Below are 23,490 nucleotides of genomic sequence, written 5' to 3'. Positions count from 1 at the left end.
CATATAGGAAATTGACAATAGAAAGACTGCAGTCCAGGTCTCCAGACCTCTACTCTATATTCTATTCCCCATTCCACATATTTTAGTGAAAGACTTCACTCTTCTTCCTTATTCTTTCAGATAAACCGGGTCCTCCAGCATCTGTTAAAATCAACAAAATGTATTCAGATCGTGCAATGCTTTCTTGGGAACCGCCTCTTGAAGATGGAGGCTCAGAAATCACCAACTATATTGTTGACAAACGTGAAACAAGCAGGCCCAACTGGGCTCAAGTCTCTGCAACTGTGCCTATCACCAGCTGCAGCGTGGAGAAACTTATAGAGGGCCATGAGTATCAGTTCCGTATTTGTGCTGAAAATAAATATGGAGTAGGCGATCCAGTCTTCACTGAACCAGCAATTGCCAAAAACCCATACGGTAGGAACATGTCCTGGTGGTTTTTCATTTTACTTTTTAAATATTACCTTTTAGTCTGGGAAATTAACTTTTCAATCAATTTCTGCAGACCCACCAGGACGCTGTGATCCTCCTGTTATTAGCAACATAACCAAAGATCACATGACAGTCAGCTGGAAGCCACCAGCAGATGATGGCGGCTCACCCATCACCGGCTATTTGCTTGAAAAGCGGGAAACCCAGGCTGTTAACTGGACTAAGGTCAACAGAAAACCTATTATAGAAAGAACATTAAAAGCAACAGGTCTTCAAGAAGGTACCGAATATGAGTTCCGTGTTACAGCTATAAATAAAGCTGGACCAGGCAAACCCAGTGACGCATCCAAGGCCGCTTATGCTCGGGACCCTCAGTGTAAGTGTTCATGAACGAGATCCATATCCTGTGTTAAAAGCAGCATGAAACACCCAGGAAGGAGGTTTGAATGAAAATTTCCTATCATTATTTCTTCTCAGATCCTCCTGGCCCACCGGCTTTCCCTAAAGTATATGATACAACTCGTAGCTCCGTGAGTCTATCCTGGGGCAAGCCAGCCTATGACGGCGGCAGCCCTATCATTGGTTATCTCGTTGAAGTAAAACGGGCTGACTCCGATAACTGGGTGAGGTGCAACTTACCACAGAATCTACAGAAAACCCGCTTTGAGGTTACTGGCCTGATGGAAGACACACAGTATCAATTTCGTGTGTATGCCGTTAATAAGATTGGATACAGTGACCCCAGTGATGTGCCAGATAAACACTATCCCAAGGACATCTTAAGTAAGTATTACTAGGGGGAATACCTAAGGCTTTTCTTATTAATCATATGCTAAGAGGGAGAATAGAACTCCCTTAAGTAGATTAATTTATTTACAAGGTGTAGACTTGGTAACTCCAGGAGTACTTTTTAGGAGAGCTGGATGGGTACTTTATGGTATTGTAGAACAGGCAAATCAAATGTAAATGATTTGTGGTTTTGAAAAGCTTTTCATATATATAAGAATTTCATGTCTTCAAAAGACATGGAATGAGAGAATTTTATTGGAATGTAAGAATTTTATTTTACAAATAAAGAGGCCTTTTAACTAAGTAATGAGCTATTTACTATTCTTAGGGTTTCTGTTTTCCAATCCACCATCTCCCTAAGTATGTGATTGGTGGGCTCTCCATCTTAATTTCCCTTCTTCTTATTTTTCATATTTGCTTATTCTCCATGATAATTTCCCCTTTATTTGAATTACTTGATATTATATGTCATCCTCCAGGTACTTTTCTTCCTACTATGAAATAATAAAGAGAGCTAGAATATGTGGCAGAATACCTTCATGGAATATAGAAAGGAAAAAACAGGAATGAAAGGGAGCCAAAAATCAATCATCTACTTTCCTTTTAGTATATGTAGCATTTCAGAGTACATAAGGTTCATGAAAGAGGAGGTACCGATCCTCCAGGGAAAACCTGGTTAAACCTAAAGCATAGTGGAAAATGGAAAGATCAACAATTAGTACAGAATAGAAAAATGGTTTTGAGGATTGTATTAAGGAAGTTTTAAAGAACAAGAAATCAGCTCTAGAAAATAAATGTATTTTAGGAGTGATAAGGCCAGTCCTTGGAAATACATTTGACTATTAAATTTTTAATTAACTTTCTTCACCCAAAATTAAACAGTTCCACCTGAGGGAGAACTTGATGCGGACTTAAGGAAGACACTCATATTACGTGCTGGAGTCACTATGAGACTCTATGTACCAGTAAAAGGACGCCCACCTCCAAAGATTACTTGGTCTAAACCTAATGTCAATCTAAGAGACAGGATTGGACTGGACATAAAGTCAACTGACTTTGACACTTTCTTGCGCTGTGAAAATGTGAACAAATATGATGCAGGAAAATACATCTTAACCCTGGAGAACAGCTGTGGTAAAAAGGAATATACCATTGTTGTGAAAGTGCTTGGTAAGTCTATTTCAAAAAAGAATCATATATATTTCAAAATAGTATATGTATTTTTTACACATTCATTTCTTATTTACCCACTGTTTATCCAGATACTCCTGGGCCACCTGTCAATGTGACTGTTAAGGAAATAGCCAAAGACTCTGCTTATGTTACCTGGGAGCCTCCCATTATTGATGGTGGAAGCCCCATCATAAACTATGTGGTACAAAAACGTGATGCAGAGAGGAAATCCTGGTCTACAGTGACAACTGAGTGCTCCAAAACAAGCTTCAGAGTATCTAATTTGGAGGAGGGAAAATCCTACTTCTTCCGAGTGTTTGCTGAAAATGAGTATGGCATTGGTGATCCCGGTGAAACTCGTGATGCTGTCAAAGCTTCCCGTAAGCAAAGGAAACATCATCCCATCATTTTGAGTGACATCCTTCCTTTGCTATATGGGGCTTACACTTATCATTTCTCCTTTGCTTTAGAAACTCCTGGACCAGTTGTGGACCTGAAAGTGAGGTCTGTAACTAAGTCATCTTGTAGCATTGGCTGGAAAAAGCCTCATAGTGATGGTGGAAGTCGGATTATTGGATATGTAGTTGATTTCCTGACTGAAGAAAATAAGTGGCAACGAGTTATGAAATCCTTAAGCCTACAGTACTCCGCAAAAGATCTGACTGAAGGGAAGGAATATACCTTCAGAGTGAGTGCTGAGAATGAAAATGGAGAAGGAACCCCAAGCGAAGTCACTGTTGTGGCAAGGGATGATGTTGGTAAGGCTCTATCCACACATCTTCATTTTTCCTTTATTGTCATCAAAAGCGCACTCTTGTGTCCTACTCACTACCTTATCTAAAAATCCATTAAAAGCTGGAAGTACGTGAAAAAGTTAATTACCTGGCCTTAAAAATAACCGTAATTTATCTCTGCTATTTTACAGTGGCTCCTGATCTTGACTTAAAGGGTCTACCTGATTTGTGCTACTTGGCTAAAGAAAACAGCAACTTCCGGCTTAAGATCCCCATAAAAGGCAAGCCAGCTCCATCAGTCTCCTGGAAGAAAGGGGAAGATCCTCTAGCAACTGACACTAGAGTCAGTGTTGAGTCATCTGCAGTTAACACAACTCTTATAGTATATGATTGCCAAAAATCTGATGCTGGAAAATACACAATCACACTTAAGAATGTTGCTGGCACCAAGGAAGGAACTATCTCCATAAAGGTTGTTGGCAAGCCTGGCATCCCTACTGGACCAATCAAATTTGATGAAGTCACAGCAGAAGCCATGACCTTAAAGTGGGCTCCTCCAAAGGATGATGGAGGTTCTGAAATCACCAACTATATCCTAGAGAAGAGGGATTCTGTGAACAACAAGTGGGTGACGTGCGCCTCAGCTGTCCAGAAAACCACCTTTAGAGTAACCAGACTTCATGAGGGCATGGAATATACCTTCAGGGTCAGTGCCGAAAATAAATATGGCGTCGGGGAAGGCCTGAAATCAGAGCCAATTGTTGCTAGACATCCATTTGGTAAGTGTCTTAAATTCAGAAGACATGAAGCAAAACATGGTTTTGAGGAGGCTTATTATAAATCTTGCATTATCTACTTTTTTCTAGATGTGCCTGATGCTCCCCCACCTCCCAATATTGTGGAGGTCAGACACGATTCAGTATCTCTAACTTGGACTGACCCCAGGAGAACTGGTGGCTCTCCAATTACAGGTATTTTGTTTATTCTTACCCTACAGCTTTTACATCAAGATTCCTCACAAATATTTCCCTGAGAACAGTGGAATGTGTGCTTATCAATAACATTATCTGCTTATACAGAAATGTGTTTTTCTTTCAGTACATATGGTTAATGTTTAATTTTATTGAAAATCTCCTAATGTAATAGTTAATAAAGTATTTCTTAATTATAATATCTATTTTTGTAAGTTAAAATTGTTCAACAAAAAAGACAACAACTATGCATATTCCAAGAGGAAAAAGAATGGCACTATGCTTAGGTAATAAAAGCATAGATACTAGCAAGAATGATTACTTGTTCAATATATATGGATATGTATAAATAATTTGGGCAACACATATATATTGTAAAATCAAGCTGCATTTATACTTTGTATGTGAATTGATACAGCCCTGGGTCTTTTGTAGGGTATCATCTCGAGTTCAAGGAAAGAAACAGCCTTTTGTGGAAGAGAGCTAACAAGACTCCGATAAGGATGAGAGACTTTAAAGTGACAGGATTAACTGAAGGTCTTGAATATGAATTCCGAGTTATGGCAATCAATTTAGCAGGTGTGGGCAAGCCAAGCCTACCATCAGAGCCTGTCGTGGCACTGGACCCGATTGGTAAGTCATTATATGAAGAAAAACCCATGTGCATTTTTTACATGAAGAAAACATTGGTATTTGTTTGACTGGTTTTGTTTTTATGTTTTAGATCCTCCTGGAAAACCTGAGGTTATTAACGTAACAAGGAATTCAGTTACTCTCATTTGGACTGAACCTAAATATGACGGTGGTCATAAGTTAACTGGATATATAGTGGAGAAGCGAGATCTACCTTCCAAATCTTGGATGAAAGCCAACCATGTTAATGTCCCAGAATGTGCCTTTACTGTAACTGACCTTGTTGAGGGTGGAAAATATGAATTCAGAATTAGAGCAAAGAATACAGCAGGTGCTATCAGTGCTCCATCAGAAAGTACAGGAACCATTATTTGCAAGGATGAATATGGTAGGTCCATTTTACTTTTTATGTACTTTTTAAAAAAAAAACAAAACAAAACAAATTAAGCCTCCTTCCTTTTCTGATTAAAATGTATTTTCTTCTTTGCAGAGGCACCAACAATTGTCCTTGATCCCACAATAAAAGATGGGCTAACAATTAAAGCAGGGGATACCATTGTTTTGAATGCCATTAGCATTCTTGGCAAACCCCTTCCAAAATCAAGTTGGTCCAAGGCAGGAAAAGACATTAGACCATCAGATATCACTCAGATAACTTCAACCCCAACATCTTCCATGCTTACTATCAAGTATGCCACTAGAAAAGATGCCGGTGAATACACCATCACTGCTACCAATTCTTTTGGCACGAAGGAGGAACATGTGAAGGTAACAGTCCTTGATGTACCTGGTCCCCCAGGTCCTATTGAAATTAGTAATGTTTCTGCTGAAAAAGCAACACTTACATGGACACCTCCCTTGGAAGATGGCGGCTCACCAATTAAGTCCTATATACTTGAAAAGAGAGAAACCAGTCGACTTTTGTGGACAGTGGTTTCTGAAGATATTCAGTCTTGCAGGCATGTGGCAACCAAACTTATCCAAGGAAATGAGTACGTCTTCCGGGTCTCAGCTGTAAACCACTATGGCAAAGGAGAACCTGTACAGTCTGAACCTGTCAAAATGGTAGACAGATTTGGTATGTAGAGCATGTGAGGGAATTGAAATGGAAACATTTATAGCAGAGTTTAGGAAATCATGGATTTCTAATAAATTTGCTTCCTTTTCAGGTCCCCCTGGCCCTCCTGAAAAACCAGAGGTCTCAAATGTCACTAAGAACACTGCCACTGTCAGCTGGAAAAGGCCAGTGGATGATGGTGGCAGCGAAATCACAGGATATCATGTAGAAAGGAGAGAAAAGAAAAGCCTGCGGTGGGTGAGAGCAATAAAAACGCCAGTTTCTGATCTCAGATGCAAAGTAACAGGACTGCAAGAAGGAAGCACCTATGAATTCCGTGTCAGTGCAGAAAACAGAGCAGGAATTGGTCCACCCAGTGAGGCTTCAAATTCTGTTCTAATGAAAGATGCAGCATGTTAGTATTTGTCTTTTTCAATACCATTCATTCCAGAATGCCAATATTTTATCTAAATTATCTAAAAGCCAAAGTCTGAATATATACTTTTGTGTCTTTGTTTCTTTTTCAGATCCTCCAGGACCACCTTCAAATCCACATGTCACTGATACTACCAAGAAATCTGCTTCTTTGGCATGGGGCAAGCCTCATTATGATGGTGGACTTGAAATCACCGGCTATGTTGTGGAGCATCAAAAAGTAGGAGACGAGGCCTGGATAAAAGATACCACAGGAACTACCCTCAGAATCACTCAGTTCGTTGTTCCTGATCTTCAGACTAAAGAAAAATACAACTTTAGAATCAGTGCCATCAACGATGCAGGTGTTGGGGAGCCAGCAGTGATTCCAGATGTTGAAATTGTAGAACGGGAAATGGCTCCTGATTTTGAACTAGATGCCGAGCTTCGAAGAACACTTGTTGTTAGAGCAGGACTCAGTATTAGAATATTTGTGCCGATTAAAGGTCGTCCTGCTCCTGAAGTGACATGGACCAAAGATAATATCAACCTGAAAAACCGAGCCAACATTGAAAATACAGAATCATTTACTCTTCTGATTATCCCAGAATGTAACAGATATGATACCGGTAAATTTATCATGACCATTGAAAACCCGGCTGGGAAGAAAAGTGGCTTTGTGAATGTCAGAGTCTTGGATACGCCAGGCCCAGTCCTCAACCTGCGGCCTACAGACATCACAAAGGACAGTGTCACCCTGCACTGGGACCTCCCTCTGATAGATGGAGGCTCACGTATAACAAATTACATTGTAGAGAAACGTGAAGCAACACGGAAATCTTATTCCACAGTCACCACTAAGTGCCATAAATGCACATACAAAGTTACCGGCTTGTCTGAAGGGTGTGAATACTTCTTCAGAGTGATGGCAGAGAATGAATATGGAATTGGTGAGCCAACAGAAACTACAGAGCCTGTAAAAGCCTCTGAAGCACCATCTCCACCAGACAGCCTTAACATCATGGACATAACTAAGAGCACTGTCAGCCTGGCATGGCCTAAGCCTAAACACGATGGTGGCAGCAAGATCACTGGCTATGTGATTGAAGCCCAGAGAAAAGGCTCTGACCAGTGGACCCACATCACAACCGTGAAAGGGCTAGAATGTGTTGTGAGGAATCTAACTGAAGGAGAGGAATACACCTTCCAAGTGATGGCAGTGAACAGCGCGGGGAGAAGTGCCCCTAGAGAAAGCAGACCCGTCATTGTCAAGGAGCAGACAATGCTTCCAGAGCTGGATCTCCGTGGCATCTATCAGAAACTGGTCATTGCCAGAGCTGGTGACAACATCAAAGTTGAAATTCCAGTGCTCGGTCGACCAAGGCCCACAGTGACATGGAAAAAAGGAGACCAAATTCTTAAACAGACACAGAGAGTTAATTTTGAAACCACAGCAACTTCAACCATTTTAAATATCAATGAGTGTGTCAGAAGTGATAGTGGGCCCTATCCATTAACAGCAAGGAACATTGTAGGAGAGGTTGGTGATGTCATCACCATTCAAGTCCATGATATCCCAGGGCCACCTACTGGACCAATCAAATTTGATGAAGTTTCATCTGATTTTGTAACCTTCTCGTGGGATCCCCCTGAGAACGATGGTGGTGTACCAATAAGCAACTATGTAGTGGAAATGCGGCAGACTGACAGTACTACCTGGGTTGAATTAGCAACCACCGTTATACGTACTACCTATAAAGCCACCCGCCTTACTACTGGATTAGAGTATCAGTTCCGTGTAAAAGCTCAGAATAGATATGGAGTTGGACCAGGCATCACATCAGCATGTATAGTTGCCAACTATCCATTTAAGGTTCCTGGACCTCCTGGTACCCCTCAGGTAACTGCAGTTACCAAGGATTCAATGACCATTAGCTGGCATGAGCCACTTTCTGATGGTGGAAGCCCCATTTTAGGATATCACGTTGAAAGAAAAGAACGAAATGGTATTCTCTGGCAGACTGTGAGCAAAGCTTTGGTACCAGGCAACATTTTCAAATCAAGTGGACTTACAGATGGTATTGCTTATGAATTCCGGGTGATTGCAGAAAACATGGCAGGCAAAAGCAAGCCAAGCAAGCCATCGGAGCCTATGTTGGCTCTGGATCCCATCGACCCACCTGGAAAACCAATACCTCTAAATATTACAAGAAACACAGTGACACTTAAATGGGCTAAGCCTGAATATACTGGGGGCTTTAAAATTACCAGTTATATTGTTGAAAAGAGAGACCTTCCTAATGGACGGTGGCTGAAGGCCAACTTCAGCAACATTTTGGAGAATGAATTTACAGTCAGTGGCCTAACAGAAGATGCTGCATATGAATTCCGTGTGATTGCCAAAAATGCTGCAGGTGCCATCAGTCCACCATCTGAGCCATCTGATGCTATCACTTGCAGGGATGACATTGAAGCACCAAAGATAAAGGTGGATGTTAAATTTAAGGACACAGTTATATTAAAAGCAGGTGAAGCATTCAGACTGGAAGCTGATGTTTCAGGCCGCCCACCTCCAACAATGGAATGGACCAAAGATGGAAAAGAGCTGGAAGGCACAGCAAAGTTAGAAATAAAAATTGCAGATTTCTCTACTCATCTGGTAAACAAAGATTCAACAAGAAGGGATAGTGGTGCCTATACCCTTACAGCAACTAATCCTGGTGGCTTTGCTAAACACATTTTCAATGTCAAAGTTCTTGACAGACCAGGCCCACCTGAAGGACCTTTGGCTGTAACTGAAGTGACATCAGAAAAGTGTGTACTATCATGGTTGCCTCCACTGGATGATGGAGGTGCCAAAATTGATCATTACATAGTACAGAAACGTGAAACCAGCAGATTGGCATGGACAAATGTAGCCTCAGAAGTCCAAGTAACAAAGCTAAAGGTCACTAAACTCTTGAAAGGCAATGAATACATATTCCGTGTCATGGCTGTAAATAAATATGGAGTGGGAGAGCCACTGGAATCAGAGCCTGTGCTTGCAGTGAATCCTTATGGACCCCCTGATCCGCCCAAAAACCCTGAAGTGACAGCTATTACTAAAGACTCGATGGTTGTCTGCTGGGGACATCCTGATTCTGATGGTGGAAGTGAAATCATCAATTACATTGTGGAACGGCGTGATAAAGCTGGACAACGCTGGATTAAATGCAACAAAAAAACTCTTACTGACTTAAGATATAAAGTGTCTGGACTGACAGAAGGACATGAATATGAGTTCAGGATTATGGCTGAAAATGCTGCTGGAATTAGTGCACCAAGTCCTACCAGTCCATTTTACAAGGCTTGTGACACTGTGTTTAAACCTGGACCACCAGGTAACCCACGTGTTCTAGATACAAGCAGATCATCCATTTCAATCACTTGGAATAAACCTATCTATGATGGTGGTTCAGAAATCACTGGGTATATGGTTGAGATTGCCCTGCCAGAGGAAGATGAATGGCAGATTGTCACTCCACCAGCAGGACTCAAGGCAACTTCTTATACTATCACTGGCCTCACAGAGAATCAGGAATATAAGATTCGCATCTATGCCATGAATTCCGAAGGACTTGGGGAACCTGCCCTTGTTCCTGGAACTCCGAAGGCTGAAGACAGAATGCTGCCTCCAGAAATTGAACTGGATGCTGACCTGCGCAAAGTTGTTACTATAAGGGCCTGCTGCACCCTGAGACTTTTTGTTCCAATCAAAGGAAGGCCTGCACCTGAGGTGAAGTGGGCCCGGGAACATGGAGAATCTTTAGATAAAGCTAGCATTGAATCCACAAGCTCTTACACACTGCTTATTGTTGGAAATGTAAACAGATTTGACAGTGGCAAATACATACTAACTGTAGAAAATAGTTCAGGCAGCAAGTCTGCATTTGTCAACGTTAGAGTTCTTGATACACCAGGCCCTCCACAGGATCTGAAGGTAAAGGAGGTCACTAAGACATCTGTCACACTGACATGGGACCCACCTCTCCTTGATGGAGGTTCAAAAATCAAGAACTATATTGTTGAAAAGCGAGAATCAACAAGAAAAGCATATTCAACTGTTGCAACAAACTGCCACAAGACTTCCTGGAAGGTAGACCAGCTTCAAGAAGGCTGTAGCTACTATTTCAGGGTTCTCGCAGAAAATGAATATGGCATTGGGCTGCCTGCTGAAACCGCGGAATCTGTGAAAGCATCAGAACGACCTCTTCCTCCAGGAAAAATAACTTTGATGGATGTCACAAGAAATAGTGTGTCACTCTCTTGGGAGAAGCCAGAGCATGATGGAGGCAGCCGAATTCTAGGCTACATTGTGGAGATGCAGAGCAAAGGCAGTGACAAATGGGCCACATGTGCCACAGTCAAGGTCACTGAAGCCACTATCACTGGATTAATTCAGGGTGAAGAATACTCTTTCCGTGTTTCAGCTCAGAATGAAAAGGGCATCAGTGATCCTAGACAACTGAGTGTGCCAGTGATCGCCAAAGATCTTGTCATTCCACCAGCCTTCAAACTCCTGTTCAATACTTTCACTGTACTGGCAGGTGAAGACCTAAAAGTTGATGTTCCATTCATTGGCCGCCCTACCCCAGCTGTAATCTGGCATAAAGATGATGTACCACTGAAGCAGACAACTAGAGTAAATGCAGAGAGCACAGAAAATAATTCACTACTGACAATAAAGGATGCCTGCCGAGAAGATGTTGGCCATTATGTGGTTAAACTGACTAACTCAGCTGGTGAAGCTACTGAAACCCTTAATGTTATTGTTCTTGACAAACCAGGGCCTCCAACTGGACCAGTTAAAATGGATGAAGTGACAGCTGACAGTATTACTCTTTCCTGGGGCCCACCCAAGTATGATGGTGGAAGTTCTATCAATAATTATATTGTTGAGAAACGGGACACTTCCACAACCACCTGGCAAATTGTATCAGCTACAGTTGCAAGGACAACAATAAAGGCTTGCAGACTGAAGACTGGATGTGAATATCAGTTTAGAATTGCAGCTGAAAACAGATACGGAAAGAGTACCTACCTCAATTCAGAGCCTATTGTAGCCCAATATCCATTTAAAGTTCCTGGTCCTCCTGGCACTCCACTTGTCACACTGTCCTCCAGGGACAGCATGGAAGTACAATGGAATGAGCCAGTCAGTGATGGAGGAAGCAGAGTCATTGGCTATCATCTAGAACGCAAGGAAAGAAATAGTATCCTTTGGGTTAAGTTGAATAAAACACCTATTCCTCAAACCAAGTTTAAGACAACTGGCCTTGAAGAGGGTGTTGAATATGAATTTAGAGTCTCCGCAGAGAACATCGTGGGCATTGGCAAGCCAAGTAAAGTATCAGAATGTTATGTGGCTCGTGACCCATGTGATCCACCAGGACGGCCAGAGGCAATCATTGTCACAAGGAATTCTGTGACTCTTCAGTGGAAGAAACCCACCTACGATGGTGGAAGCAAGATCACTGGTTATATTGTTGAGAAGAAAGAATTACCTGAGGGCCGTTGGATGAAAGCCAGTTTTACAAATATTATTGACACTCATTTTGAAGTAACTGGCCTAGTTGAAGATCACAGATACGAGTTCCGGGTTATAGCCCGAAATGCCGCAGGAGTGTTTAGTGAGCCTTCAGAAAGCACAGGAGCAATAACAGCTAGAGATGAGGTAGATCCACCACGAATAAGTATGGATCCAAAATACAAAGACACAATCGTGGTTCACGCTGGTGAATCATTCAAGATTGATGCAGATATTTATGGCAAACCAATACCAACCATTCAGTGGATAAAAGGTGATCAGGAGCTTTCAAACACAGCTCGATTAGAAATAAAGAGCACTGACTTTGCCACCAATCTCAGTGTAAAAGATGCAGTACGTGTCGACAGTGGAAATTACATACTGAAGGCCAAAAATGTTGCAGGAGAGAGATCAGTTACTGTGAATGTCAAGGTTCTTGATAGACCAGGGCCACCTGAAGGACCTGTTGTTATCTCAGGAGTTACAGCAGAAAAATGCACACTAGCTTGGAAACCTCCACTTCAGGATGGTGGGAGTGATATCATAAATTATATTGTGGAAAGGAGAGAAACCAGCCGCTTAGTTTGGACTGTGGTTGATGCCAATGTGCAGACTCTCAGCTGCAAGGTTACTAAGCTTCTTGAAGGCAATGAATATGCTTTCCGTATAATGGCGGTAAACAAATATGGTGTTGGTGAACCTCTTGAATCTGAGCCAGTAATTGCCAAGAATCCATTTGTAGTACCAGATGCACCAAAAGCTCCAGAAGTCACAACAGTGACCAAGGACTCAATGATTGTTGTATGGGAAAGACCAGCATCTGATGGTGGCAGTGAAATTCTTGGATATGTTCTTGAGAAACGGGATAAAGAAGGCATTAGATGGACAAGATGCCATAAGCGTCTGATTGGAGAGTTGCGCCTGAGAGTAACTGGACTCTTAGAAAATCACAATTATGAGTTCAGAGTTTCTGCTGAGAATGCTGCTGGACTTAGTGAACCAAGCCCTCCTTCTGCTTACCAAAAGGCTTGTGATCCTATTTATAAACCAGGACCTCCAAACAACCCCAAAGTCATAGATATTACCAGATCTTCAGTATTCCTATCTTGGAGCAAACCAATATATGATGGTGGCTGTGAAATTCAAGGATACATTGTTGAAAAATGTGATGTGAGTGTTGGTGAATGGACAATGTGCACTCCACCAACAGGAATTAATAAAACAAACATAGAAGTAGAAAAGCTGTTGGAAAAGCATGAATACAACTTCCGTATCTGTGCTATTAATAAAGCTGGAGTTGGAGAACATGCTGATGTCCCTGGACCTATTATAGTTGAAGAAAAATTGGAAGCACCAGACATTGATCTTGACCTAGAACTAAGGAAAATCATAAATATAAGGGCAGGTGGCTCCTTAAGGTTATTTGTTCCTATAAAAGGTCGTCCTACACCAGAAGTTAAATGGGGAAAGATGGATGGTGAAATTCGAGATGCAGCTATAATTGATGTCACTAGCAGTTTCACCTCTCTTGTTCTTGACAATGTCAACCGATATGATAGTGGAAAATATACACTTACATTAGAAAACAGCAGTGGAACAAAGTCTGCCTTTGTTACTGTGAGAGTTCTGGACACGCCAAGTCCACCTGTTAACCTGAAAGTCACAGAAATCACCAAAGACTCAGTATCAATTACATGGGAACCTCCTTTGTTGGATGGGGGATCCAAAATAAAAAATTACATTGTTGAGAAACGTGAAGCCACAAGAAAATCATATGCTGCTGTTGTAACTAATTGCCATAAGAATTCTTGGAAAATCGATGAGCTCCAAGAAGGTTGCAGTTATTACTTCAGAGTCACAGCTGAGAATGAGTATGGTATTGGCCTTCCTGCCCAGACTGCTGATCCAATTAAGGTTGCAGAAGTCCCACAACCTCCTGGAAAAATAACTGTGGATGATGTCACCAGAAACAGTGTCTCTCTGAGTTGGACAAAACCTGAACATGATGGTGGCAGTAAAATCATTCAGTATATTGTGGAAATGCAAGCTAAACACAGTGAGAAATGGTCAGAGTGTGCTCGAGTAAAGTCTCTTGAGGCAGTAATTTCCAACCTAACTCAAGGGGAAGAATATCTTTTTAGAGTTGTTGCTGTAAATGAAAAGGGGAGAAGTGACCCTCGGTCCCTTGCAGTTCCAATAGTTGCCAAAGATCTGGTAATTGAGCCAGATGTAAAACCTGCATTCAGTAGTTACAGTGTACAGGTTGGCCAAGATTTGAAAATAGAAGTGCCAATTTCTGGACGTCCTAAGCCGACAATTACCTGGACTAAAGATGGTCTCCCACTGAAGCAGACCACAAGAATCAATGTTACTGATTCACTGGATCTCACCACACTCAGTATTAAAGAAACTCATAAGGATGATGGTGGACAATATGGAATCATGGTTGCCAATATTGTTGGTCAGAAGACAGCATCCATCGAAATTGTAACTCTAGATAAACCTGATCCTCCAAAAGGACCTGTTAAATTTGATGATGTCAGTGCTGAAAGTATTACATTATCTTGGAACCCTCCATTATATACAGGGGGCTGCCAAATCACCAATTACATTGTTCAGAAAAGAGATACAACCACCACAATATGGGATGTTGTTTCTGCTACTGTTGCTAGAACTACACTCAAAGTGACCAAACTGAAAACTGGTACAGAATACCAATTTAGAATATTTGCTGAAAACAGATATGGACAAAGTTTTGCCTTAGAATCTGATCCAATTGTAGCTCAATATCCCTACAAAGAACCAGGCCCTCCAGGTACACCATTTGCCACAGCCATTTCCAAAGACTCCATGGTAATACAGTGGCATGAACCAGTCAACAATGGTGGAAGCCCAGTCATAGGTTACCACCTGGAGAGAAAAGAAAGAAATAGTATTTTGTGGACAAAGGTCAACAAAACTATTATTCATGACACCCAATTCAAAGCACAGAATCTTGAAGAAGGCATTGAATATGAATTCAGAGTGTATGCAGAAAATATTGTTGGTGTAGGCAAAGCAAGCAAGAATTCTGAATGCTATGTAGCCAGAGATCCCTGTGACCCACCAGGAACCCCAGAACCAATAATGGTTAAAAGAAATGAAATCACTTTACAGTGGACCAAACCTGTATATGATGGTGGAAGTATGATTACAGGCTACATTGTAGAGAAACGTGATTTGCCTGATGGTCGTTGGATGAAAGCCAGCTTTACAAATGTCATTGAAACTCAATTTACTGTGTCAGGTCTTACTGAAGATCAAAGATATGAATTCAGAGTCATTGCAAAGAATGCCGCTGGTGCAATAAGTAAACCCTCTGACAGTACTGGACCAATAACTGCCAAGGATGAGGTTGAACTCCCAAGAATTTCAATGGATCCAAAATTCAGAGACACAATTGTGGTAAATGCTGGAGAAACATTCAGACTTGAGGCTGATGTCCATGGAAAGCCCCTACCTACCATTGAGTGGTTAAGAGGAGATAAGGAAATTGAAGAATCTGCTAGATGTGAAATAAAGAACACAGATTTCAAGGCTTTACTTATTGTAAAAGATGCAATTAGAATTGATGGTGGGCAGTATATTTTAAGAGCTTCCAATGTTGCAGGTTCTAAGTCATTCCCAGTAAATGTAAAAGTATTGGATAGACCAGGACCTCCAGAAGGGCCAGTCCAGGTTACTGGAGTCACTTCTGAAAAATGCTCTTTAACATGGTCTCCACCACTTCAAGATGGTGGCAGTGACATTTCTCACTATGTTGTTGAAAAGCGAGAAACCAGTCGACTTGCCTGGACTGTTGTTGCTTCAGAAGTTGTAACCAATTCTCTGAAAGTTACCAAACTCTTAGAAGGTAATGAATATATTTTCCGTATAATGGCTGTCAACAAATATGGTGTTGGAGAGCCTTTGGAATCTGCACCAGTACTAATGAAAAATCCATTTGTGCTTCCTGGACCACCAAAAAGCTTGGAAGTCACAAATATTGCCAAAGACTCCATGACCGTCTGTTGGAACCGTCCAGATAGTGATGGTGGAAGTGAGATTATTGGTTACATTGTAGAGAAAAGAGACAGAAGTGGCATTCGATGGATAAAATGTAATAAACGCCGCATTACAGATTTGCGTCTAAGAGTGACAGGATTAACAGAAGATCATGAGTATGAATTCAGGGTCTCTGCAGAAAATGCTGCTGGAGTTGGGGAACCAAGTCCAGCTACAGTTTATTATAAAGCCTGTGATCCTGTGTTCAAACCTGGCCCACCCACCAATGCACACATTGTAGACACCACCAAAAATTCAATCACACTTGCCTGGGGTAAACCCATCTATGATGGTGGCAGTGAGATCCTGGGATACGTAGTAGAAATCTGTAAAGCAGATGAAGAAGAATGGCAAATAGTTACTCCACAGACTGGCCTGAGAGTCACTCGATTTGAAATTTCAAAACTCACTGAACACCAAGAGTATAAAATACGAGTCTGTGCCCTCAACAAAGTTGGTTTAGGTGAGGCTACATCAGTTCCTGGTACTGTGAAACCAGAAGATAAACTTGAAGCACCTGAACTTGACCTTGACTCTGAATTAAGAAAAGGAATTGTTGTAAGAGCTGGTGGATCTGCCAGAATTCACATTCCATTCAAAGGTCGTCCAACGCCTGAGATCACTTGGTCTCGAGAGGAAGGTGAATTCACAGATAAGGTCCAAATTGAAAAGGGAGTAAACTATACCCAACTATCAATAGATAACTGTGATAGAAATGATGCTGGAAAATACATTCTTAAGTTGGAAAACAGCAGTGGATCAAAGTCTGCTTTTGTAACTGTGAAAGTTCTTGACACTCCAGGACCACCACAGAATTTGGCAGTCAAAGAAGTGAGAAAAGATTCTGTCCTCCTGGTATGGGAGCCACCCATCATTGATGGAGGTGCAAAGGTCAAGAACTATGTGATTGACAAACGTGAGTCAACCAGAAAAGCATATGCTAATGTGAGTAGTAAATGTAGCAAAACAAGTTTTAAAGTGGAAAATCTTACAGAAGGAGCCATTTATTACTTCAGAGTCATGGCTGAAAATGAATTTGGAGTTGGTGTTCCAGTGGAAACTGTTGATGCCGTGAAAGCTGCTGAACCTCCTTCCCCACCAGGAAAGGTTACACTCACTGATGTGTCCCAGACCAGTGCATCACTTATGTGGGAGAAACCTGAACATGATGGTGGTAGCAGAATCCTGGGGTATGTTGTTGAAATGCAGCCCAAAGGAACTGAAAAATGGAGCATTGTGGCCGAATCCAAAGTCTGTAATGCAGTTGTTACTGGTTTGAGTTCTGGACAAGAATATCAGTTCCGTGTCAAGGCTTATAATGAGAAGGGAAAAAGCGATCCAAGAGTGCTGGGTGTTCCTGTCATAGCCAAGGACTTGACTATACAGCCTAGTTTAAAGTTACCATTTAACACATATAGTATCCAAGCTGGAGAAGATCTTAAAATAGAAATTCCAGTTATAGGCCGACCAAGACCTAACGTTTCTTGGGTCAAAGATGGTGAGCCTCTTAAACAGACAACAAGAGTAAACGTTGAAGAAACAGCTACCTCAACTGTTTTGCACATTAAAGAAGGTAACAAAGATGACTTTGGAAAATACACCGTAACAGCAACAAATAGTGCAGGCACAGCAACAGAAAATCTCAGTGTTATCGTTTTAGAAAAGCCTGGACCTCCAGTTGGCCCAGTTCGGTTTGATGAAGTTAGTGCAGACTTTGTAGTCATATCTTGGGAACCTCCAGCCTATACTGGTGGCTGCCAAATAAGCAACTACATTGTAGAGAAGCGAGATACAACCACCACCACTTGGCACATGGTATCAGCAACAGTTGCAAGAACAACAATTAAAATAACCAAACTAAAAACAGGCACGGAGTACCAGTTTAGAATTTTTGCTGAAAACAGGTATGGAAAAAGTGCCCCACTGGATTCTAAGCCAGTTATTGTACAGTATCCATTTAAAGAACCTGGACCACCTGGAACTCCTTTTGCGACATCAATCTCAAAAGATCAAATGCTTGTGCAATGGCATGAGCCAGTTCATGATGGAGGCACCAAAATTACTGGCTACCATCTTGAACAGAAAGAAAAGAACAGTATTTTATGGGTCAAGTTAAATAAGACCCCCATTCAGGACACCAAATTCAAAACAACTGGGCTTGATGAGGGCCTTGAGTATGAGTTCAGAGTTTCTGCTGAAAATATTGTTGGCATTGGCAAGCCTAGCAAAGTGTCGGAATGCTTTATTGCTCGTGATCCATGTGACCCACCTGGTCGCCCTGAAGCCATTGTTATTACAAGAAACAATGTCACACTGAAGTGGAAGAAACCTGCCTATGATGGTGGTAGCAAAATAACAGGTTACCTGGTAGAAAAGAAAGATCTACCTGATGGCCGCTGGATGAAAGCCAGCTTTACCAACGTATTAGAAACTGAATTTACAGTGAGTGGACTTGTAGAAGACCAAAGATATGAATTTAGAGTAATTGCAAGAAATGCAGCTGGAAACTTTAGTGAACCATCTGAAAGTAGTGGTGCCATTACTGCAAGAGATGAAATTGATGCACCAAATGCCTCTCTGGATCCAAAATATAAAGATGTCATCGTTGTTCATGCAGGAGAGACTTTTGTTCTTGAAGCCGACATCCGTGGCAAACCTATACCTGATGTTGTTTGGTCAAAAGATGGAAAAGAACTTGAAGAAACAGCTGCTAGAATGGAAATTAAATCTACTATTCAGAAAACAACTCTTGTTGTCAAAGACTGTATACGGACTGATGGAGGACAATATATTCTGAAACTCAGCAATGTTGGTGGTACAAAGTCTATACCCATCACTGTAAAGGTACTTGACAGGCCAGGGCCTCCTGAAGGGCCTCTGAAAGTTACTGGAGTTACTGCAGAAAAATGTTACCTGGCATGGAACCCACCTTTGCAAGATGGTGGTGCTAATATTTCACATTACATCATTGAAAAGAGGGAGACAAGCCGACTCTCTTGGACCCAGGTTTCAACTGAGGTACAGGCCCTTAACTACAAAGTTACTAAACTTCTTCCTGGTAATGAATACATTTTCCGTGTCATGGCTGTAAATAAATACGGAATTGGAGAGCCCTTGGAATCTGGGCCTGTTACAGCCTGTAATCCTTATAAGCCACCAGGTCCTCCTTCAACACCTGAAGTCTCAGCAATCACTAAAGATTCTATGGTAGTAACATGGGCACGCCCCGTAGACAATGGAGGTGCTGAAATTGAGGGCTACATTCTTGAAAAACGAGATAAGGAAGGCGTTAGATGGACCAAGTGCAACAAGAAAACATTAACGGATCTCCGGCTCAGGGTAACTGGCCTTACTGAAGGCCATTCCTATGAATTCAGAGTTGCTGCTGAAAATGCAGCTGGTGTAGGAGAACCTAGTGAGCCATCTGTTTTCTACCGTGCATGTGATGCCTTGTATCCACCAGGTCCACCAAGCAATCCAAAAGTGACGGACACTTCCAGATCTTCTGTCTCCCTGGCATGGAGTAAGCCAATTTATGATGGTGGTGCACCTGTTAAAGGCTATGTTGTAGAGGTCAAAGAAGCTGCTGCGGATGAATGGACAACCTGCACTCCACCAACAGGATTACAAGGAAAGCAGTTCACAGTGACCAAGCTTAAAGAAAATACTGAATATAACTTCCGTATTTGTGCCATCAATTCTGAAGGTGTAGGTGAACCTGCAACTCTACCTGGTTCAGTGGTTGCTCAGGAGAGGATAGAGCCACCAGAAATAGAACTCGACGCTGATCTCAGAAAGGTGGTTGTTCTGCGTGCAAGTGCTACTTTACGCTTATTTGTCACTATCAAAGGTCGACCAGAACCCGAAGTTAAATGGGAAAAGGCAGAAGGCATTCTCACTGACAGGGCTCAGATCGAGGTGACCAGCTCATTTACAATGTTGGTGATTGATAATGTTACCAGATTTGACAGTGGTCGGTATAATCTGACATTAGAAAATAATAGTGGCTCCAAAACAGCTTTTGTTAACGTCAGAGTTCTTGACTCACCAAGTGCCCCTGTGAATTTGACTGTAAGAGAAGTGAAGAAAGACTCAGTGGCGTTGTCCTGGGAACCGCCACTTATTGATGGTGGAGCTAAGATTACAAACTACATTGTCGAAAAACGAGAAACTACAAGAAAAGCCTATGCTACTGTTACAAACAATTGCACTAAAACTACTTTCAGAATTGAAAATCTACAAGAAGGATGTTCTTACTACTTCCGAGTCTTGGCTTCCAATGAATATGGGATTGGTTTGCCAGCTGAAACAACGGAACCCGTTAAAGTGTCTGAACCACCCCTCCCACCTGGAAGAGTAATTCTTGTTGATGTGACCCGTAATACAGCTACAATTAAGTGGGAGAAACCAGAAAGTGATGGTGGCAGCAAAATTATTGGTTATGTGGTTGAAATGCAGACTAAAGGGAGTGAAAAGTGGAGCACCTGCACACAAGTTAAGACTCTAGAAGCAACTATATCTGGCTTAACTGCAGGAGAAGAGTATGTCTTCAGGGTAGCTGCAGTTAATGAAAAGGGAAGAAGTGATCCAAGACAACTTGGAGTGCCAGTAATTGCAAGGGATATTGAAATAAAGCCTTCAGTTGAGCTTCCTTTCCATACTTTCAATGTAAAGGCTAGAGAACAACTTAAGATTGATGTGCCATTCAAAGGAAGACCTCAAGCTACTGTGAACTGGAAAAAAGATGGTCAGACTCTTAAAGAGACAACTAGAGTCAATGTTTCTTCTTCAAAGACTGTAACATCACTATCTATTAAGGAAGCTTCAAGGGAAGATGTTGGAACTTATGAATTATGTGTTTCAAACAGTGCTGGATCCATAACAGTTCCTCTTACTATAATTGTCCTTGACAGACCGGGACCTCCAGGTCCTATACGTATTGATGAAGTTAGTTGTGACAACATAACCATTTCTTGGAATCCTCCAGAATATGATGGGGGCTGCCAAATTAGCAATTACATCGTTGAAAAGAGAGAAACCACCTCTACAACATGGCACATAGTTTCACAAGCAGTTGCAAGAACATCCATTAAAATAGTTCGCCTGACCACAGGAAGTGAGTATCAGTTCCGTGTTTGTGCAGAAAACCGCTATGGAAAGAGCTCCTACAGTGAATCTTCAGCTGTTGTTGCAGAGTATCCATTCAGTCCCCCAGGTCCTCCTGGTACTCCTAAAGTTGTGCATGCCACAAAATCTACCATGCTTGTAACCTGGCAAGTGCCAGTTAATGACGGAGGAAGTCGAGTAATTGGCTATCATCTTGAGTATAAAGAAAGAAGCAGTATTCTTTGGTCAAAAGCAAATAAAATCCTCATTGCTGATACTCAAATGAAAGTCTCCGGCCTTGATGAAGGACTAATGTATGAGTATCGTGTATATGCTGAGAATATTGCTGGAATCGGTAAATGCAGTAAATCTTGTGAACCAGTCCCTGCAAGAGATCCTTGTGATCCTCCTGGACAACCTGAAGTCACAAATATCACAAGAAAATCAGTGTCACTTAAATGGTCTAAACCACATTATGATGGTGGAGCTAAGATCACAGGATACATTGTTGAACGCAGAGAACTACCAGATGGCCGGTGGCTGAAGTGCAATTATACTAATATACAGGAAACACACTTTGAAGTAACTGAACTTACTGAAGATCAGCGTTATGAATTCCGGGTTTTTGCAAAGAATGCTGCTGACTCAGTTAGTGAACCATCTGAATCCACTGGGCCTATTACAGTTAAAGATGATGTTGAGGCTCCAAGAATTATGATGGATGTCAAGTTCCGAGACGTTATTGTTGTCAAAGCTGGAGAAGTCCTTAAGATAAATGCAGACATTGCAGGGCGACCTCTGCCAGTAATTTCCTGGGCCAAGGATGGTGTAGAAATTGAAGAAAGAGCAAGAACAGAAATCATCTCAACAGACAATCATACTTTGTTAACAGTGAAAGACTGTGTAAGACGAGACACTGGGCAATATGTACTAACACTGAAGAATGTTGCCGGCACTCGGTCTGTGGCCATTAATTGCAAGGTACTTGATAAGCCTGGTCCACCAGCAGGACCACTTGAAATAAATGGCCTCACTGCTGAGAAATGCTCTCTTTCCTGGGGACGCCCCCAAGAAGATGGTGGTGCAGATATCGACTATTACATCGTAGAAAAACGTGAAACAAGCCACCTTGCATGGACAATATGTGAAGGAGAGTTACGGACAACATCCTGTAAAGTAACCAAGTTACTCAAAGGCAATGAATATATATTTAGAGTAACTGGTGTTAATAAATACGGTGTTGGTGAGCCCCTAGAGAGTGTAGCTGTAAAGGCACTAGATCCATTTACAGTTCCAAGTCCACCCACATCTTTGGAAATTACTTCTGTGACGAAAGAATCTATGACGCTTTGCTGGTCAAGACCTGAGAGTGATGGAGGTAGTGAAATATCTGGATATATAATTGAAAGACGAGAGAAAAATAGCCTAAGATGGGTGCGTGTAAACAAAAAACCAGTTTATGATCTGAGAGTGAAATCAACAGGACTTCGGGAAGGATGTGAATATGAATATCGTGTTTATGCAGAAAATGCTGCTGGCCTAAGTCTTCCAAGTGAAACCTCTCCCTTAATTCGGGCAGAAGATCCAGTATTCCTACCATCTCCTCCATCTAAACCCAAAATTGTGGACTCAGGCAAGACAACTATAACTATTGCCTGGCTTAAGCCACTGTTTGATGGTGGGGCCCCAATAACTGGATATACTGTTGAATACAAAAAATCTGATGACACTGACTGGAAAACTGCCATTCAGAGCTTACGAGGGACAGAATATACAATAAGTGGACTAACAACAGGAGCTGAATATGTTTTCAGAGTAAAATCTGTCAATAAGGTTGGTGCTAGTGACCCCAGTGATAGCTCCGACCCTCAGATAGCAAAGGAAAGAGAAGAAGAACCCGTATTTGATATTGACAGTGAAATGAGGAAGACTTTGATTGTCAAGGCTGGTGCCTCATTTACCATGACTGTGCCTTTCCGAGGAAGACCAGTACCCAATGTCTTGTGGAGTAAGCCAGACACTGACCTCCGCACTAGAGCTTATATTGATACCACAGACTCTCGTACCTCACTGACCATTGAAAATGCCAACAGAAATGACTCTGGAAAGTACACAGTAACAATTCAGAATGTTTTGAGTGCTGCTTCACTGACCTTAGTTGTCAAAGTTTTAGATTCCCCAGGTCCTCCAACCAACATTGCTGTGCAAGATGTAACCAAAGAGTCTGCAGTGTTATCCTGGGATGTTCCTGAAAACGATGGTGGAGCACCAGTGAAGAATTACCACATAGAAAAACGTGAGGCCAGCAAGAAAGCATGGGTCTCTGTGACCAACAACTGTAACCGCCTCTCCTACAAAGTTACCAATTTACAAGAAGGAGCTATCTACTACTTCAGAGTCTCTGGAGAAAATGAGTTTGGTGTTGGTATGCCAGCTGAAACAAAGGAAGGAGTAAAAATAACAGGTATGTTTTAAGAATAAGGAGATTCTACATATCCACATTAATTTTGCTAGAATAGTGTGAATCATTCT

General features: G+C 41.7%; 1 protein-coding gene across 1 annotated transcript in view; it reads left to right on the top strand.

Moving 5' to 3' along the window:
• Positions 1 to 23,490, top strand: part of TTN (titin) — a 273,017-nt gene that overhangs the window by 215,371 nt on the left and 34,156 nt on the right. The window contains exons 264-276 of the mRNA XM_011944051.1: positions 121 to 417; positions 506 to 808; positions 910 to 1,215; positions 2,104 to 2,391; positions 2,484 to 2,774; positions 2,865 to 3,152; positions 3,320 to 3,907; positions 3,995 to 4,099; positions 4,535 to 4,732; positions 4,824 to 5,120; positions 5,223 to 5,810; positions 5,902 to 6,204; positions 6,317 to 23,422. Of these exons, the coding sequence (XP_011799441.1) occupies positions 121 to 417; positions 506 to 808; positions 910 to 1,215; positions 2,104 to 2,391; positions 2,484 to 2,774; positions 2,865 to 3,152; positions 3,320 to 3,907; positions 3,995 to 4,099; positions 4,535 to 4,732; positions 4,824 to 5,120; positions 5,223 to 5,810; positions 5,902 to 6,204; positions 6,317 to 23,422 (20,958 nt within the window). The remainder of the gene's footprint in view (positions 1 to 120; positions 418 to 505; positions 809 to 909; positions 1,216 to 2,103; positions 2,392 to 2,483; positions 2,775 to 2,864; positions 3,153 to 3,319; positions 3,908 to 3,994; positions 4,100 to 4,534; positions 4,733 to 4,823; positions 5,121 to 5,222; positions 5,811 to 5,901; positions 6,205 to 6,316; positions 23,423 to 23,490) is intronic.

This window comes from Colobus angolensis, unplaced genomic scaffold (assembly GCF_000951035.1).
Source record: "Colobus angolensis palliatus isolate OR3802 unplaced genomic scaffold, Cang.pa_1.0 Scaffold224, whole genome shotgun sequence".
NCBI lineage: Eukaryota > Metazoa > Chordata > Mammalia > Primates > Cercopithecidae > Colobus > Colobus angolensis.
The sequence above is the reverse complement of the archived record's forward strand: the minus strand, read 5'-3'. Positions and strand labels throughout refer to the sequence as shown.